We start from the raw sequence: 13,637 nt of genomic DNA, 5'->3' as shown, positions 1-13,637 counted from the left end.
GAGTGCTTGACCAATCAACAGCAGCATAATTGTGAAGTAAGCCATAAGTTGAGTAGACCAAACTAGTTCAGCCTTTTTTTTTTATCGTTTTTTTTTTCTTTTTTTGGTTGAAGATTTGGGTTTGCTTTTGCTTTATTCTTTTTTCATAGGCGAGAATATTAGTGAAGGTTAGTGTCAGTCTCAGGATCTTTTGTACCAACGGCTGTCATCAAATGGGCTCACAAATTTAGACAGAGGTGAGATGCATTTAATAAAATGAGATTTTTTACTTACGATTCAACTCTCCATTTTTTTTTTTCATTCCAGCTTCTGATTCATCAAGCACTTTTAAATGCCTCCAAAATTAGGAAAATAGTAAATAAATGATCAGATGGAAAATGATTTCAGGAAACTAATCTCACCAAATCCCAAGTGATTAGTCTTACCAAATTAATAATGTGAGGATTAGTCAAGCTTGCAATTACTTGGATTACAACCACTCTGAGTCACACAAATTTGTTGGATTCTATTGGGGCGGTGAAAGTTAGTGGGTTTTGCTTCAAGTCATAAGTAAAGAATAAAGTATACTCGAAGAATAATTCTACATTTGTGGTAGACCAAACACACAAATCTACTTGTGCAACCAAGTATTCTTCTATATATCATCCCTTAAAATTTGATGGTTTAAACATTACAAAGATGAGCTCAAGACAAGTATCTCACTAAGAACTTGGTTTTTGTAAGTAAAACTCGGAATATCCTAAATTAATTATGATTAAACACAAAGAAAGCATAACTCTTTAAAACTAAGTAGGAAGTTGGAACTATGACTTTACAACCGAAACGTCTCCTTTACTTTTAGACTAAATATCTTTGAACTTTGAAAGCGATTGTTAATTCTTAAGAGGCTTGACTAACTCTTTTAACACATAGAGGAATGAGATAACTAAGTCAAGTGGGGACTTAGCTTTCAATAACAAAGTAGTAAGCAACAAGAAGAGCCAAAAATTAAATTTTCAACAGTTGTATACTTTATATAACATTAATAGTCTATAAACTAAGTAGAAGCTTATTTGAATGTTCTTCAATTTATGTGGTTAGGCCAACACGACGTGAGGCCAATACGAAGAGAAAAAAAGAATCGGCGTTAGAACATGTAAAAGTAGCCTCCTTTGCATTTAAAATAAACACATTAAAAAAACCCAAAAAAAATAGTAAAAAAAAAAAGATTCAAACTTTACGAAAAATTGGACGACCCGAATCACGCAAAGTCTGTTACCTTTATTCAGCATTCATTGAAACACCACAGAGACTTCGTCTTCCTCGGTTGGTGCAGGGAGATTAAGATCTATCATCCTCTGTTTCACAGACTCGAGAGCTTGATGTTGATGATGATGATGATGATTAACAGATAAATTCCCAATCCCGTGAGATCTTTTGTGACCTCCAAGTGCTTGTCCCGATGCAAAAACTCTAAAACAAATAGGACATTCATGGATTCTCTTCTCAGCAGAAGCAGCAACAACAGAAACAACCACATTATCATGCTCTGTTTCGTTTCGTTGCTGCTCTGTTTTGTTACTTACTCTGTTCTTCTTATGACTTGCTCTATGCCCACCTAATGCTTGATAAGATTTGAACACTTTCCCACAAGTCTCGCACTTGTATCTCCCTTTCGTCGTCGTTGTTCGATTCATCTTGCTTAACCTGTTATTGTAACCTTCTGATTCATCTTCGTCTGTCTCGATCTCTTTCACTACTTCTTTATTATTACTACTACTCTTGTTCTTCTTCCATTTGTCTCTCGAGAGCATCATGAGACAAAAGGCGAGATCTTCCTCCGTCGTCGTATCAGAAGCTGAGCTATGAGGAGGCTCGGGATCAGACTCCTTGTAACCGAGTTGACTCGTTTTCACCTTCTTCTTCTTTGTTGCAAACGAATCGAGTTTACGAGTTCGCTTAGATCGTTTCCGAGTCAGGTTGATAACATTCCTAGACGACTCTGTCTCGCTCTCATCATCATCATCATCTTCAAGAAGAAGAAGAGAGCTTGTAGAAGCAAACTTCGGATCATCATTCCCATTTCTCTTTTCCTTAGCGGAAGAAGAAGAAACATCGGACTCAGTCGTCTCGTAACTGAGTTGACTCGGCTTTTCTTGCTCATCATCAACATGAAGACTCGGCATGTGAGATCTCATGTGACCACCTAAAGCTCTTCCATTAGCAAAGCTCTTAAAGCAATACCTGCACTTGTAATTCTCCATCTTCAATAACAAAAGAACAGAGAGCAACGAAGAAGAAGAGAGAAAAAGTAAAAAGAGAAGTGGAATCTATAAGCATTCGTCTCCTCCTCCACCAATGAACTTAATATTTGTACTCAAAAACTATTTTTTTTTTTTAATCTCTTTCTCTCTCTCTCTCTTTTATTACTGTTTAACAAGAAGAAGAAGAAGAAAAAAACTTAAATTTAATTTTTTGAACTGGAAAACGGAAAGAAAAAAGAGAAAAAAATCTAATAAAAGCGTATGCATGAAGTTGAAGAAGCGACAATGTAACATGCGAGCCTTGCCCGTTTCTGCAAACTTCTTCCTTCTCTTTTTTTTCTTTTTTTCTTGACTATTTCCCGATTTACCCTTCTTTTTAAGTTTTGTTTTTTTTAATAAATAGTCATAAACTTTTCTGTTTTTTACACCAAAATAGCAGCTGTAACTTATTTTTGGTCTATTTCTAGGCTGAGTCTTCGTAAAAGTTAAGAAAAATAAATTAGTTTTTTTTTAAGTTAAAGGGGTATTTTGGGAATGTGAAAGTTGGCTGTTTTGTACGAAAGTCTTGAGGAGGAGATGTGGGTTTGTTGTAACGACGAACCACAGCAAAAACAAAACGTTGTCTAAAAATGATGAGAGGATGTTAACATCCGTTTGCTGTGAGTTTTTTTTACAGTACGTGACAGCCACCTACTAGTCCCCCCCCCCCAAACTACGGTTGCAGTAACTTTTTAACAAATTAGTCTATTGACCAACCTTTTACAGTGAGATAATTGTTTAAGGTTCAATTCAATGTTAGTTGACCAATCTTACAAGTTGTTATTATTCATAACAGGTTCAAAGTGCTTTTTTTTGTATAACAGATGAATTTAGCTTAAATACATATAAATCACGATAGATAAGCAAACAAACATGAAAACGCGTGATTAATTATAGTTTATATAACAAATGTTTTTTCACCCTTTAGTTTCGATCTTTCTTAGTTTGGAATAATAATTAAAAAAAAAACGAAGTAAATAGCGTTGTCTTAGGAAAAAGAACAAGTCAAGATGCCATAATTATGGCAAACCCCATATTACCAATTTAGATTTTTTTGTTTTCTTCTAATAAAAAGGGTAACGTTCTATTATCCGTTCATATATACATTATTTGTGTGTTGTTAGTATGAAACGCGTTTTTGAAAAACCTTTAATCTCAATTTTTGTTACATAGTTAGGTGGTTTACCACAAATTTATTGAGACTTTATGAGTGTGTACTTAAGAAGTCTTTATTTACCAAACTTGTGAAGAACAGTTAATCAATGCTTTGTGCAACTTCTCCTTTCACATGTAGTACAACAATATTAAACGCCTCTCACAAACCCATCCGATCCGGTCTATGACTCTACTATATGTTCCACGTTGAAACGTAAACCAAACTCGGATTCCGTTTACAAAAATCATGGGCCTTTTTAGCTGAGCGACAACAAGTACTCTAAGCCCATATGAATTATTTTTCAAATTAGTATATAGTATACCTAATTATAGTATACTATCCCATTACAAGTTTATATAAATAACCCCTTTTAAATTTTCAAACGTTACGATTCGTTTAGGGGGGAAGAAAAAAGGAATCATTTCTGCTTCTTTGGAACGGGGAAGTTAACCGTGGAATGGTAAATAGCACCAGGACTCCACTTTTCCGGGATAACGCATTTGGCGACAATCTTCTTACCAGACACGGCAGAGGTAAGCCTGATGTTGAACGGACCTTTCAAAGGAGTACCAGAGTTTAGTTTCCAAACGGCGGATCTCATTTCTTCCATTTTTATGTACTGTCCTCCGGCCGGTTGGACCTCGATGCAGGCGAAGTTCCCGTCGCCGTTTGCATACTTAGCGGTGAAAGACATGTAGTAAGGATTTGCTCCGGCGTCCACATGGATAGCGATCTTAGTCTTCGGGTGTTTGCAACATGCACTGCATTATATTTATATGTATGAGATATTGATTAGAATTAATTAAGGCTACTGCCTACTGTTTTATCAACGAACGTCGATACATGCATGCAAAATTTGTTCGGCTTATGCGTAAATATACTGAAATGAAACGTCGATACATGCTATTTTCTATTAAAAATTAACCCGACCGAAACGGTTTTTGAAAATACGTACCGTTTGTAACTAACTTTTAGTTCTCCAAGGTTGCGTAATTGGTCTCCCTTGCCACGTTTGGCCAATGCACCAAAGGCCTTACCGCTAAGATCAAAATGAACAGCCTCTTTCGTGCAGCCGGCACACTCGTCCGATATCATCACCTTGATCGGCTTTTTCGTGCACAACGGATGGTCGCACTTAAGCTATAACATATAAACATGATTAGTACATATATATAGTAAAATACATTACATTATGATACCCGATTAATTACAATTGTTATATGTAAATACCCTATAACATGCCCCACAACCCTTTCCGTCTTTGAACAATGAAGGTCCTCCGGCTGAAACCATACATTTGTACGGGTGCTTTGCCACTGCATCACCAAATCCACAAGCTCCTCCTGTGTATAATAGATTTTACGAACCGTACGTATGTAAATATGTAAAAATGTTTTTCAAGTTTTTATCAATGCATGGTTTGATTAATTACCTGTGGTGCCAGGACCTTCACGGTCGCCATACCACGTGATACCGGCGGTGTTCCAGTGGGTTTTATTATGGCAAGAACATGGCTTCAATGAGATTGCAAAGAAAGTTGTAAGAGCAACGATAAAAGAAAAATATTTGATAGATGAGGAAGCCATGTTTAATTTAGATCTTGAATGGAGACAGATTTTTTATTAGAGTTTTATATATAACTGATTAGGTTTTTTTTAGGTTCTAAGTTTTTAGTTTCTGGTTGTTAGAGAGTTTAAGAAATTTAAATAGCTTATATGACTAAAAAGACAATTATAGTTATCCTAGATTTGAGGAAAACAAAATCTTTAAAAAGCTTATATGAATATATATGATGAGTTTTTCATCGTTATTTTAGAAACCAAAAACTATAACAGAAACCGTTACCGTTCAAGTTCAACAAAGGTTTATTTTGATTAGTTTCTCTTTTCATTTTTCTTAACTTGGATGAGATATATATGCTGCTAAGTTCGAAATTATAATAAATTGAGACATTATGGGGTAAAAACGTGGTTGATATTAGGCTATATGAAAGCTGAATTAGTTTGGTAAATTTCTTCATACAGCATCATAATTAAACATGGGAATCCTCTGAAATTATAAAACGTCGCTCATCTGAACGGTTCACATGAAACCGATAGTCCAAAACGATTCACACAAGACCGATGGTTTATAATCCAGTTTCTAGGGTTTGATTATTTATCAACAATAATAATCAGTTTGCGCTGGTAATCAATACCCGATCGACAAGGTTGAGGCAAGATTTTGTTTGGGTCTCTTTTGGCCCAATAATATGTTTTGCTGAGCAAAAGGGGCAAAAGGGATGTGAACGCTTTTAATTTGACAACTTAGACAAAAATATGTTCGGTTAAATATAACCCTAAGCCCATCATCCCAGATCCATATACAGTAAAACTTCTATAAATTAATGATGTTGGGACCATAAAAATCTATTAATTTATAGAAGTTTTAATTTATTAATAAATTAATAATTATTAATTTATAGAGAAACTTTACTAATTTGGTAAAAAAATGAAAATTAAAATTTAATCGTTATAACTAATATTTTTATAAAATCAATTACAAGGAAAATAACAATTATCATATTTTGGAGATAGCACTCAAAGATATTTATATAGTAAAAATGTTGAAACAATATTAGAAGTTAAACCAATATAATAAAAATACCGAATAAAGACAAAGTCAAGGTATACGACAATATTAGTGTGTATACCTTTGGTGAGGCAATTATTAGACATCATATCAACACATCGATCCTAATCTTATTCTTTTAAATATTTGGTGCAAAGGATTAAGGCTTAATGATTGATCGATGCCTTTGGTTAGGTGAATGCTCGTGAACCACACTACACTGCTCTTTTTGAAAAGTATTAATAAGAAAAATTTAGAACACACTTTGTATTCTTATCAAATGGCACAACTAGAGTTGTTTAATAAAATAACAAAAAAAAAATATATATGATTAAGAGTGTTAAATAAAATTGTGGTTGTAAAAATAATTAAGCTAGTAGAAGATGTAAAGGCTTTGAACTATTTGTTTGCATAAGAATGAAAAGATACAATATGCTAACTAGTGAGATTCTACGAAAACAATATGTATATGTTGAGCAATGATGAATTGAGAATACATTTCTTTGACCACTTATATCGACGGAAACTAGACACGATCATATGGTTTCCTACTTCCAAAAAATGAGAAAGGTTCAATTAATCTAAAACTATAATTCGATATTTTATAATAAGGAAAGTTTGGTGCGCGTATATATAATAGACATAGAAAGTATAAGACATCTTTATAAAAGAATTTAAAAGCTATTGGTGATAATAATGCATGTTTGTAAGCCACCGTTTAATCAAATTATTAGACACCAAATCAGCATAGAAATCCTATCTTCTAACTTTCATGTACATATTTGGATGTTACCAAACAAAAATATATATATATACATATATGGAAAAATTATCAATTTAGATATAGCCTAATTATTGGACTATAAATAATTTGTGTGGTTTTCTAACTTTCCTTTATTTGCTAAATTCCGATTCAAGATGTTTAGATTTTCATTTCCAAATGATAGAAAACTAAACAAAAATATTAAGAATTTTAGTCTAGATGATGTTATCATATAAAGTTCTCTAAATGTTGCATCTACAGTTCAAATATTGATACTACAGTTGGCTAATTTTACCGCCTTTTTGATACCTGAAATTGTTATGATTGATTAGATGAATGCAAGCAAGGACATAGATTTGAACCACGTTTACCAAATTCAATAGACATTTGAATCTCATACTTTACATCACCGCTAATGATCTCTCTACGCATCTATATTTACAATTACAACCTACCCAAACAAAAAATATACAAAACAAAACACTCTAACCAACAAGTTTGTCAGAAAGTCAAGACCACTAAGCACAAAACGACAAAACCAAAACTCTAAGAATTGTTTTGAAAGAAAAAAAAAAAACAGAGTTTCTTTCTCTACAACAAGATTCGAGCAAAGTGATGATGATGTTTAGGATCTTGAACGATCATTTGTCTGGATTTGATCTCTTCAGCGCAACGTAATGCCTTCTCAATCTGATAACCTCCTCCAAAGCTAACTTCTCTTTCAAGATGACAACAATAACTCTCGAACACACTCACATTAACATGTAGCTTGAATCCCATCGAGAACAGGAACTCTAACTCTAACTTGTTCAGTTCCTCTGTCTCTAATCCACCTACCTTCGCATAATATGAATTCCTATAGTTCCTGAAAACATAGAAATGAAACTAAGTTAGAAAAACATAATCTAATTAAACAAAATGTTTTTTTTTTTATTTGATAAAAATATAAATGTGAAAGTGAAGTTTAGCTAGGATACTTACAAATCTTCGACGTATTTAGAAGCGATCATGATGGTGGTGATGAGGAGACGATGTACATTGGTGAGACTGATTCTAAAACCGGGATTGGTTTGACAAAACCGGTCAATGTAAACATAAGCCACAACGTAAACCGAAGGACCGGCTTTAGTGTACCGGAAAATTCTCTCTAGGTACGATTGGATTGTCATGTCAGGTATTTCACGGCTATCGAAGATCTGAGTCTTGCTAGAAGACGAAGACGCCGGAACCGTTCTCCGGCTGCTAATCCTCTGGTTACGTGTTAGAGTTCGTTCGATGAGTGACGATAGAACAGAGATAACCAGAGGCGTCTCGGAATTGTTTTGGTTGTTGGAGTATGAATAAAGATCAGACCGGAGTTTTCTTGGAGAGATTGTTAGAGAATTCGAAACCGCCATTGATATTTCTTGTTTTCGTCGGAGAAAAGAATTTAACAAAGTTGACGACGAAGAGGAAGAGAGGATTTGGAAGTGATGAAGTGAAAGAGAGATAGGCTTTTTATATATATAAGCTTTGAGATGTTTGTTGTAACGATTACGTACCTTCCCCTTCTTTTCTTTTAATTATTACTTTATTCAATTTTTATATGTTTAGTTGTTTTTTTTTTCACTAACCTTCGTGTGTATATGAATGAACTCGTTTAATAATGAGTTGTAGTAACAATTTAAATACAGTTTCATGTGTACGGTAGGTCAAAGGTTTGAGTTTTTTTATTCATAAGCTACTCGATCTGATTTTTATTTTATTTTTTTACCACTCTAAATAGAGAATTAATATTAGTTTAATAGAAGCATATATACATATATGTGTATGTGTATATATATGTTGCATATAAACAGTACACTCCAACGAACTCGGTGCGTATAGTTTGTTGAAAAGTAGAAAGAACATAACTTCTTGTCATTCTAATAAATATAGTGTAGGGATACATTAGATATAGATGTCAATATTAATATAAGAAGACAAAGACGTAGAAGTAGTTCTATAGTTTCAGATCAGAAAACAAAGAAGAAGATGAAGTTTGGTTGATTTGTGGAATCTGAGTTGGGATGTGCAATTGATATATATATCCAATACAATTTTCTTAAATAAATCTTACTATATATCCTACGATTTGATTTGTTTATTAACTACAACACTCAACAATTCGTTCGTACAACAAAACATGAGTTTTGATAGACTAACTGAATTGATTGATGGATGGGTTAGTTCGTACGGTAGTGGTAGATTGGTAGCTTCCTCTGTTTTTTTTTTCTCGATTTTAAACCATTTATTACTTGTGGTTTTATTGCGTCCATGTTACAAGTAGACTATTATTACCCATACGGATTTTAGTTATCCACACAAAAAAAAAATGAAAAAAAAAAAAAGAAATGTAAAAGAATGACGTATATAGTTTCTACATCACTACATAAACTAGGTATTTCCATAAAGACGACAGTACTTGAGATTTGAGAAGTTAATAAGTTGATATGTCTCAAGGCAATATATGGCATTGCACATGCAATGTATTCTTGAATCTTGATAGTTACGTGCAGGGTATATTATACCTATTTAGACGGTGGGATTTTTAGACCACTCAAAAGTCAGACCGATCTTTACTTGCACCTTTTTGTTGTTCTAATCAAATTCTTCAACTCATATTACAACATTAAATAAATCTATCTGTTAGTTTTTTTTACATAACAACGTTCTTCAACACAATCTTTAGAAATCAATGATCCCAAAAAATATATATTATTATGACTAGTGAGTGAGTTATTATTATGGCTTGGAAGACGTTGAAAGATGGAGCAACCACGCACGTGTGGGTCGTGATATATGGTACTTTCCAACTTGGCGACCAGGTGTTGAAGAGATTCACACGAGTGGTTTCCGAAACTATACCTCTCGTTCGTCGAGAGACTTTGCACTACGCTGACTTCTCTTCGCACCTCCACCAAACTGTCGGCGGCGATTCTTTGTATAATGTAATTTTTGGGATTTGTTTATTTTGAACTAAGTATAATAGAATATTGAAAGAAAATATTGCTTAGCTGTTATATCTGTACGTTGGCTTACAAAAAGGCGACACACAAATCTTTTTAACTATTTTTATTTTCTTCTTACTGGAGGAGTACTAAAAAAAAAGAAAAAAAAAAAAAAAGAATTGCTTGTTTTTAGTAGTTTCTTTCCACCTTCCAGATGACTCCAAAAATCGATGTCGTTTCTATTTTCCATAAAAATACCCATTTGAAAATTTCTTCATCTTGTGAAATTATAGGAAGTTCGAGTCTAATTTATTTCAGTGTTTCAGAGTTTTGTACTTGTTTGTTTTGTGTACTTTGTGTTATTCCATCTATTTTAAACAATGTAAAAATTGCACGATATATTCTGTTCATCATAATTTATAACTATCTGATCCTAAATACACACCTACTAACTGTATAAAGCGAGGAAGAAGGACTTATGAGAAAAAACCAATCTCACGTGGGATTGGGAAGACATGAAAAACGGAATTAAGGTCTTTGTCATTCAACCGAACCGAGCATGAAAGCGAGACCGATTGAAACAGATTACTGTGATGAGCTTAATATTAAGTTTCTATATTTCTGAACGCTATTATCCTTTGGTTGTATATATGTAGTATATATTTCTTAAAACTGTCTGGTTGTATTTGGCCAAAAAAAAACTGGTTGTAACTATCGATGAACTCAAGCTTTTGGCTGTTTTTAAAGCTTCTTTTCTTATATTTTTTGGGAAAAAAAAGTATTTAATTTAATATTTAGTTTGTATAATAATTTGTTCGAAGTGGAACAAAAGCGAATGGGCTAACAACATATCAAACATCACGTTATTATATTTTTTGTCGACCACTTACAATATATTACTACTGTGAGACTCAGATCGGTCCCGTGAGAGGCTATATATACACTCTTATTTATTTTTATATATCACTTTCAGTACTACTACATTTGCATACGAATGTGTCTCGCCTGGTAGATCGTAATCGAGATCTATAAAAGAAATAAAAATGAATGAAAAGGTGTATAAATAATACGTTTAAAATACAACGTACGACGGTACTTAGTAGTTACTTGAACGTACGCATGGCGAAGCTTCTTTCTTGGTTTCCTCGGCTAACGACTTAATTAACTTATAGATTCACCACGCATATGGATTAACGAAACCGTGTAGAAACAAACGTTTTTCTTGAATAATTAATGAGAAATACTACTAATTCTGAAAGTTTTCGTTGCTGTGTGGACTGTGGAGCCATGTCGCCGTCAGCAGATATTTCTGCCTTTAATTACGACCTCATATATAATTAAAGTACGTGACCTACCATTAAAGTATTAACGATTATATATATTTATTATCGCCTTACCGGTGTACATAATAATTCTCTTCGTATAAACTAGTAGTATAATTTTTTCTCAACTTTTCAAAGTTTATTAAGGAGTTTGGACCAGAAAATGTAATCATGATATTGGATTCGTGTTGATGTACCTCTTGCCTCTTGGCAACTTTTTGGTATAGGAGGAAAAGAAATAACTAGTTGTATTTTTCAGTTGTGGTCGTAGAAACCATTAAATGTTACACCTTTTTTGAAATCGACAAAAGTTTTCTTTCAAAACCTTTTTCCAAACAGTCTAAATCAAAATGTTGTTGATGAAACCAATCAAGTGGTTGTAACGTATTTTTAACTTGTAATTTGGTGATTGCTTTAATGTTGTCTCGTGTTGGTCAAAAAGTCATAACGAAAATGATTTGAGTATCACCTAAACACAAACTAGACGAATGCAAATTTTCTGGTTTGGTTTTTAGCCTAAGAGATTCAGCTATCCTGAGAAGTGAGAACTAGTGTTGTTGAGAGTTTTTTTTTTCATTCATCGTTCTCTTGGGATCATCATCATAGTGAGGCTCAAATTTTTTTTGTTCTTTTTATCCATAGGAGAAATAGCTAGAATAAACGGGCCCAGCCCAATAACTAGAAAAATTTGAGAAAAATAGAGTTGGGCTTTTAAGCTTAAGGTGGTTTATAAACAAGTTGTCTATAAACAACGAGAAACTAATGGGTCTCTCTAATCATTGGAAGATGCAGCCAATTTATCCATTATCATACATTTAATTTAACACAAGTTGTCTCTAAACAACAAAGACGAAACTATGGGTCTCTAAACGAAAACTGGAGAGTTACTAGTATTTTATGAAAACTCATTCTAATCATTGTAAGATGCAGCTGACATGGTGTTATGTGATCTCTTATCCTCCCTTCATCGTGGATTTGTTAATCTCGATAATTTTAAGGAAACGAATATTTTTAGAACCAAAGGCGCAAAGTCGTGCAAGGTCTGTTACATACGGATTGTCGTCCACGTGTCAATTACAAATTGGAGGGTTCTTACATTCAACTGATTACGTGTCGTTACACATTGGTCATTACGCGAACGAGTTGCGTGGCCTCACAGAAGAGAGACAAAACTCTCAAAATTCATAAAAAGAATGAAAACGTGAATGGTCGACGACGAGTCTGCGATTTACGGACATTGGCGAATTCTCCCCTAAAACGTAGTCGAAGACGCGATCAGGAAATTGTAGCCGGAACAGGTGAATTTCTCTAATTCGAATCCCGTTACTAAGAGACGTTTATGATACATTAGAACATCTCGCAATGTTTGATTGTTTAGAACAAAAATGCATAGGGTTTGTAACATGATCGCATATATATGTTATGTCTGATGTAGATGTTGATTTCGCTACCGTAACAACAGTTGTAAATTACGATTATGACACGTTTTTTAATTGATCTGCATGCCTAATGTTGCTTTTTTTATTGGTTTAGTTTAAGAAACAGGAAGTGAAGCAAAAATGGTAGGTGGTGGAGCTCCACAGAGAGGAAGTGCAGCTGCAACTGCAAGCATGAGGAGGAGAAAGCCTGCTGGTGGTGGTGGAAACAGCAGTGCCGGTGGTGGAGCTGGTGGAGGAGCAGCAGGAACAATGCTTCAGTTCTACACAGATGACGCCCCTGGTCTCAAGATATCTCCAAATGTTGTTCTTATTATGAGCATTGGTTTCATTGCCTTTGTTGCTGTTCTTCATGTCATGGGTAAGCTCTATTTTGTCAAGAGCAAATGAAGACGATCGAGGACATACAAAAAAACACACAGCAAATCTCATCAATACCTTCTTCTTTTTTTTTACTGTTTAGAATTTTTGTCAGTATAGTCGCTTCATTCAAGTTTTGAGTTTTCTTGTTTTTTTTTTTCTTGACTAGTCTGCATCCAGCTCAACATTTTGCAGTTTCTTGATATTTGCAAGTTTTGTCTTTCTAATACAACTTGTATATCCTCTTGTTTCTTGGCTTTGGTTTAGTAGATAGTTTTTTGTGGTTTAAGTACAAGTGTACAACCAAATTAGATTGGTTTGGTGTAGTATTGTTTCTGGTTTAGATTTCTTAAATTTGATGAGTTTGCTTTAGTTTTGATTTGGTATACGTGTTTAATATTTGAAAATGCTGAAACTATTTATACACCAAACTGAGGTCCAGTTTAGTTTTCATATCATATGCTTGTTTAGTTTTGGTGTATGGCCGTTTAGTTTAGTTTATAACAGGTTTACGCACTTCCATAGAAGATCAAAGAGTAAAAGTTCTTTCAAATGAAGGAATCATATTGAAAAATGCGGACGATTAAGTTAGATTTTGAATTACCTAAACCAGAACTTGATTCGACTTTGGTTATTTTCTTTAACGAAGTGTATTGCCCTCGTGAAGTCTCAAAAATCAAATTCTAAAGCATGATTATAACATGTAACATGTATGATGTATGAAAGATCAACGAGCATG

The 13,637-nt window shown here is 33.8% G+C and overlaps 2 protein-coding genes and 2 pseudogenes across 4 annotated transcripts; 1 reads left to right on the top strand and 3 right to left on the bottom strand.

Moving 5' to 3' along the window:
* Positions 1-985: 985 nt before the first annotated feature.
* Positions 986-2,544, bottom strand: LOC104788335 (zinc finger protein ZAT9 pseudogene; annotated as a pseudogene). Its single transcript, XR_015558027.1, has one exon. The product of XR_015558027.1 is annotated as a zinc finger protein ZAT9 pseudogene (transcript).
* Positions 2,545-3,622: 1,078 nt separating this feature from the next.
* LOC104788334 (expansin-B5) lies at positions 3,623-5,124 on the bottom strand. The gene is made up of 4 exons (XM_010514084.2): positions 4,871-5,124; positions 4,669-4,781; positions 4,394-4,578; positions 3,623-4,199 (listed from the first exon to the last, which is right to left on the bottom strand). Exons 1-4 carry the CDS (start codon positions 5,022-5,024, stop codon positions 3,857-3,859), a joined length of 795 nt encoding a protein of 264 aa, XP_010512386.1. The 5' UTR covers positions 5,025-5,124; the 3' UTR covers positions 3,623-3,856.
* Positions 5,125-7,164: 2,040 nt separating this feature from the next.
* On the bottom strand, positions 7,165-8,298 carry LOC104788333 (cyclin-U2-2). Its single transcript, XM_010514083.3, has 2 exons — positions 7,793-8,298; positions 7,165-7,676 (listed from the first exon to the last, which is right to left on the bottom strand). Exons 1-2 carry the CDS (start codon positions 8,206-8,208, stop codon positions 7,403-7,405), a joined length of 690 nt encoding a protein of 229 aa, XP_010512385.1. The 5' UTR covers positions 8,209-8,298; the 3' UTR covers positions 7,165-7,402.
* Positions 8,299-12,260: 3,962 nt separating this feature from the next.
* Positions 12,261-13,150, top strand: LOC104788332 (protein transport protein Sec61 subunit beta pseudogene; annotated as a pseudogene). The gene is made up of 2 exons (XR_015558036.1): positions 12,261-12,400; positions 12,636-13,150. The product of XR_015558036.1 is annotated as a protein transport protein Sec61 subunit beta pseudogene (transcript).
* Positions 13,151-13,637: the final 487 nt, after the last annotated feature.

The sequence above is a fragment of the Camelina sativa genome, chromosome 5, assembly GCF_030686135.1.
Source record: "Camelina sativa cultivar CO46 ecotype springtype chromosome 5, ASM3068613v1".
In the NCBI taxonomy this organism is placed as follows: domain Eukaryota; kingdom Viridiplantae; phylum Streptophyta; class Magnoliopsida; order Brassicales; family Brassicaceae; genus Camelina; species Camelina sativa.
The sequence above is the reverse complement of the archived record's forward strand: the minus strand, read 5'-3'. Positions and strand labels throughout refer to the sequence as shown.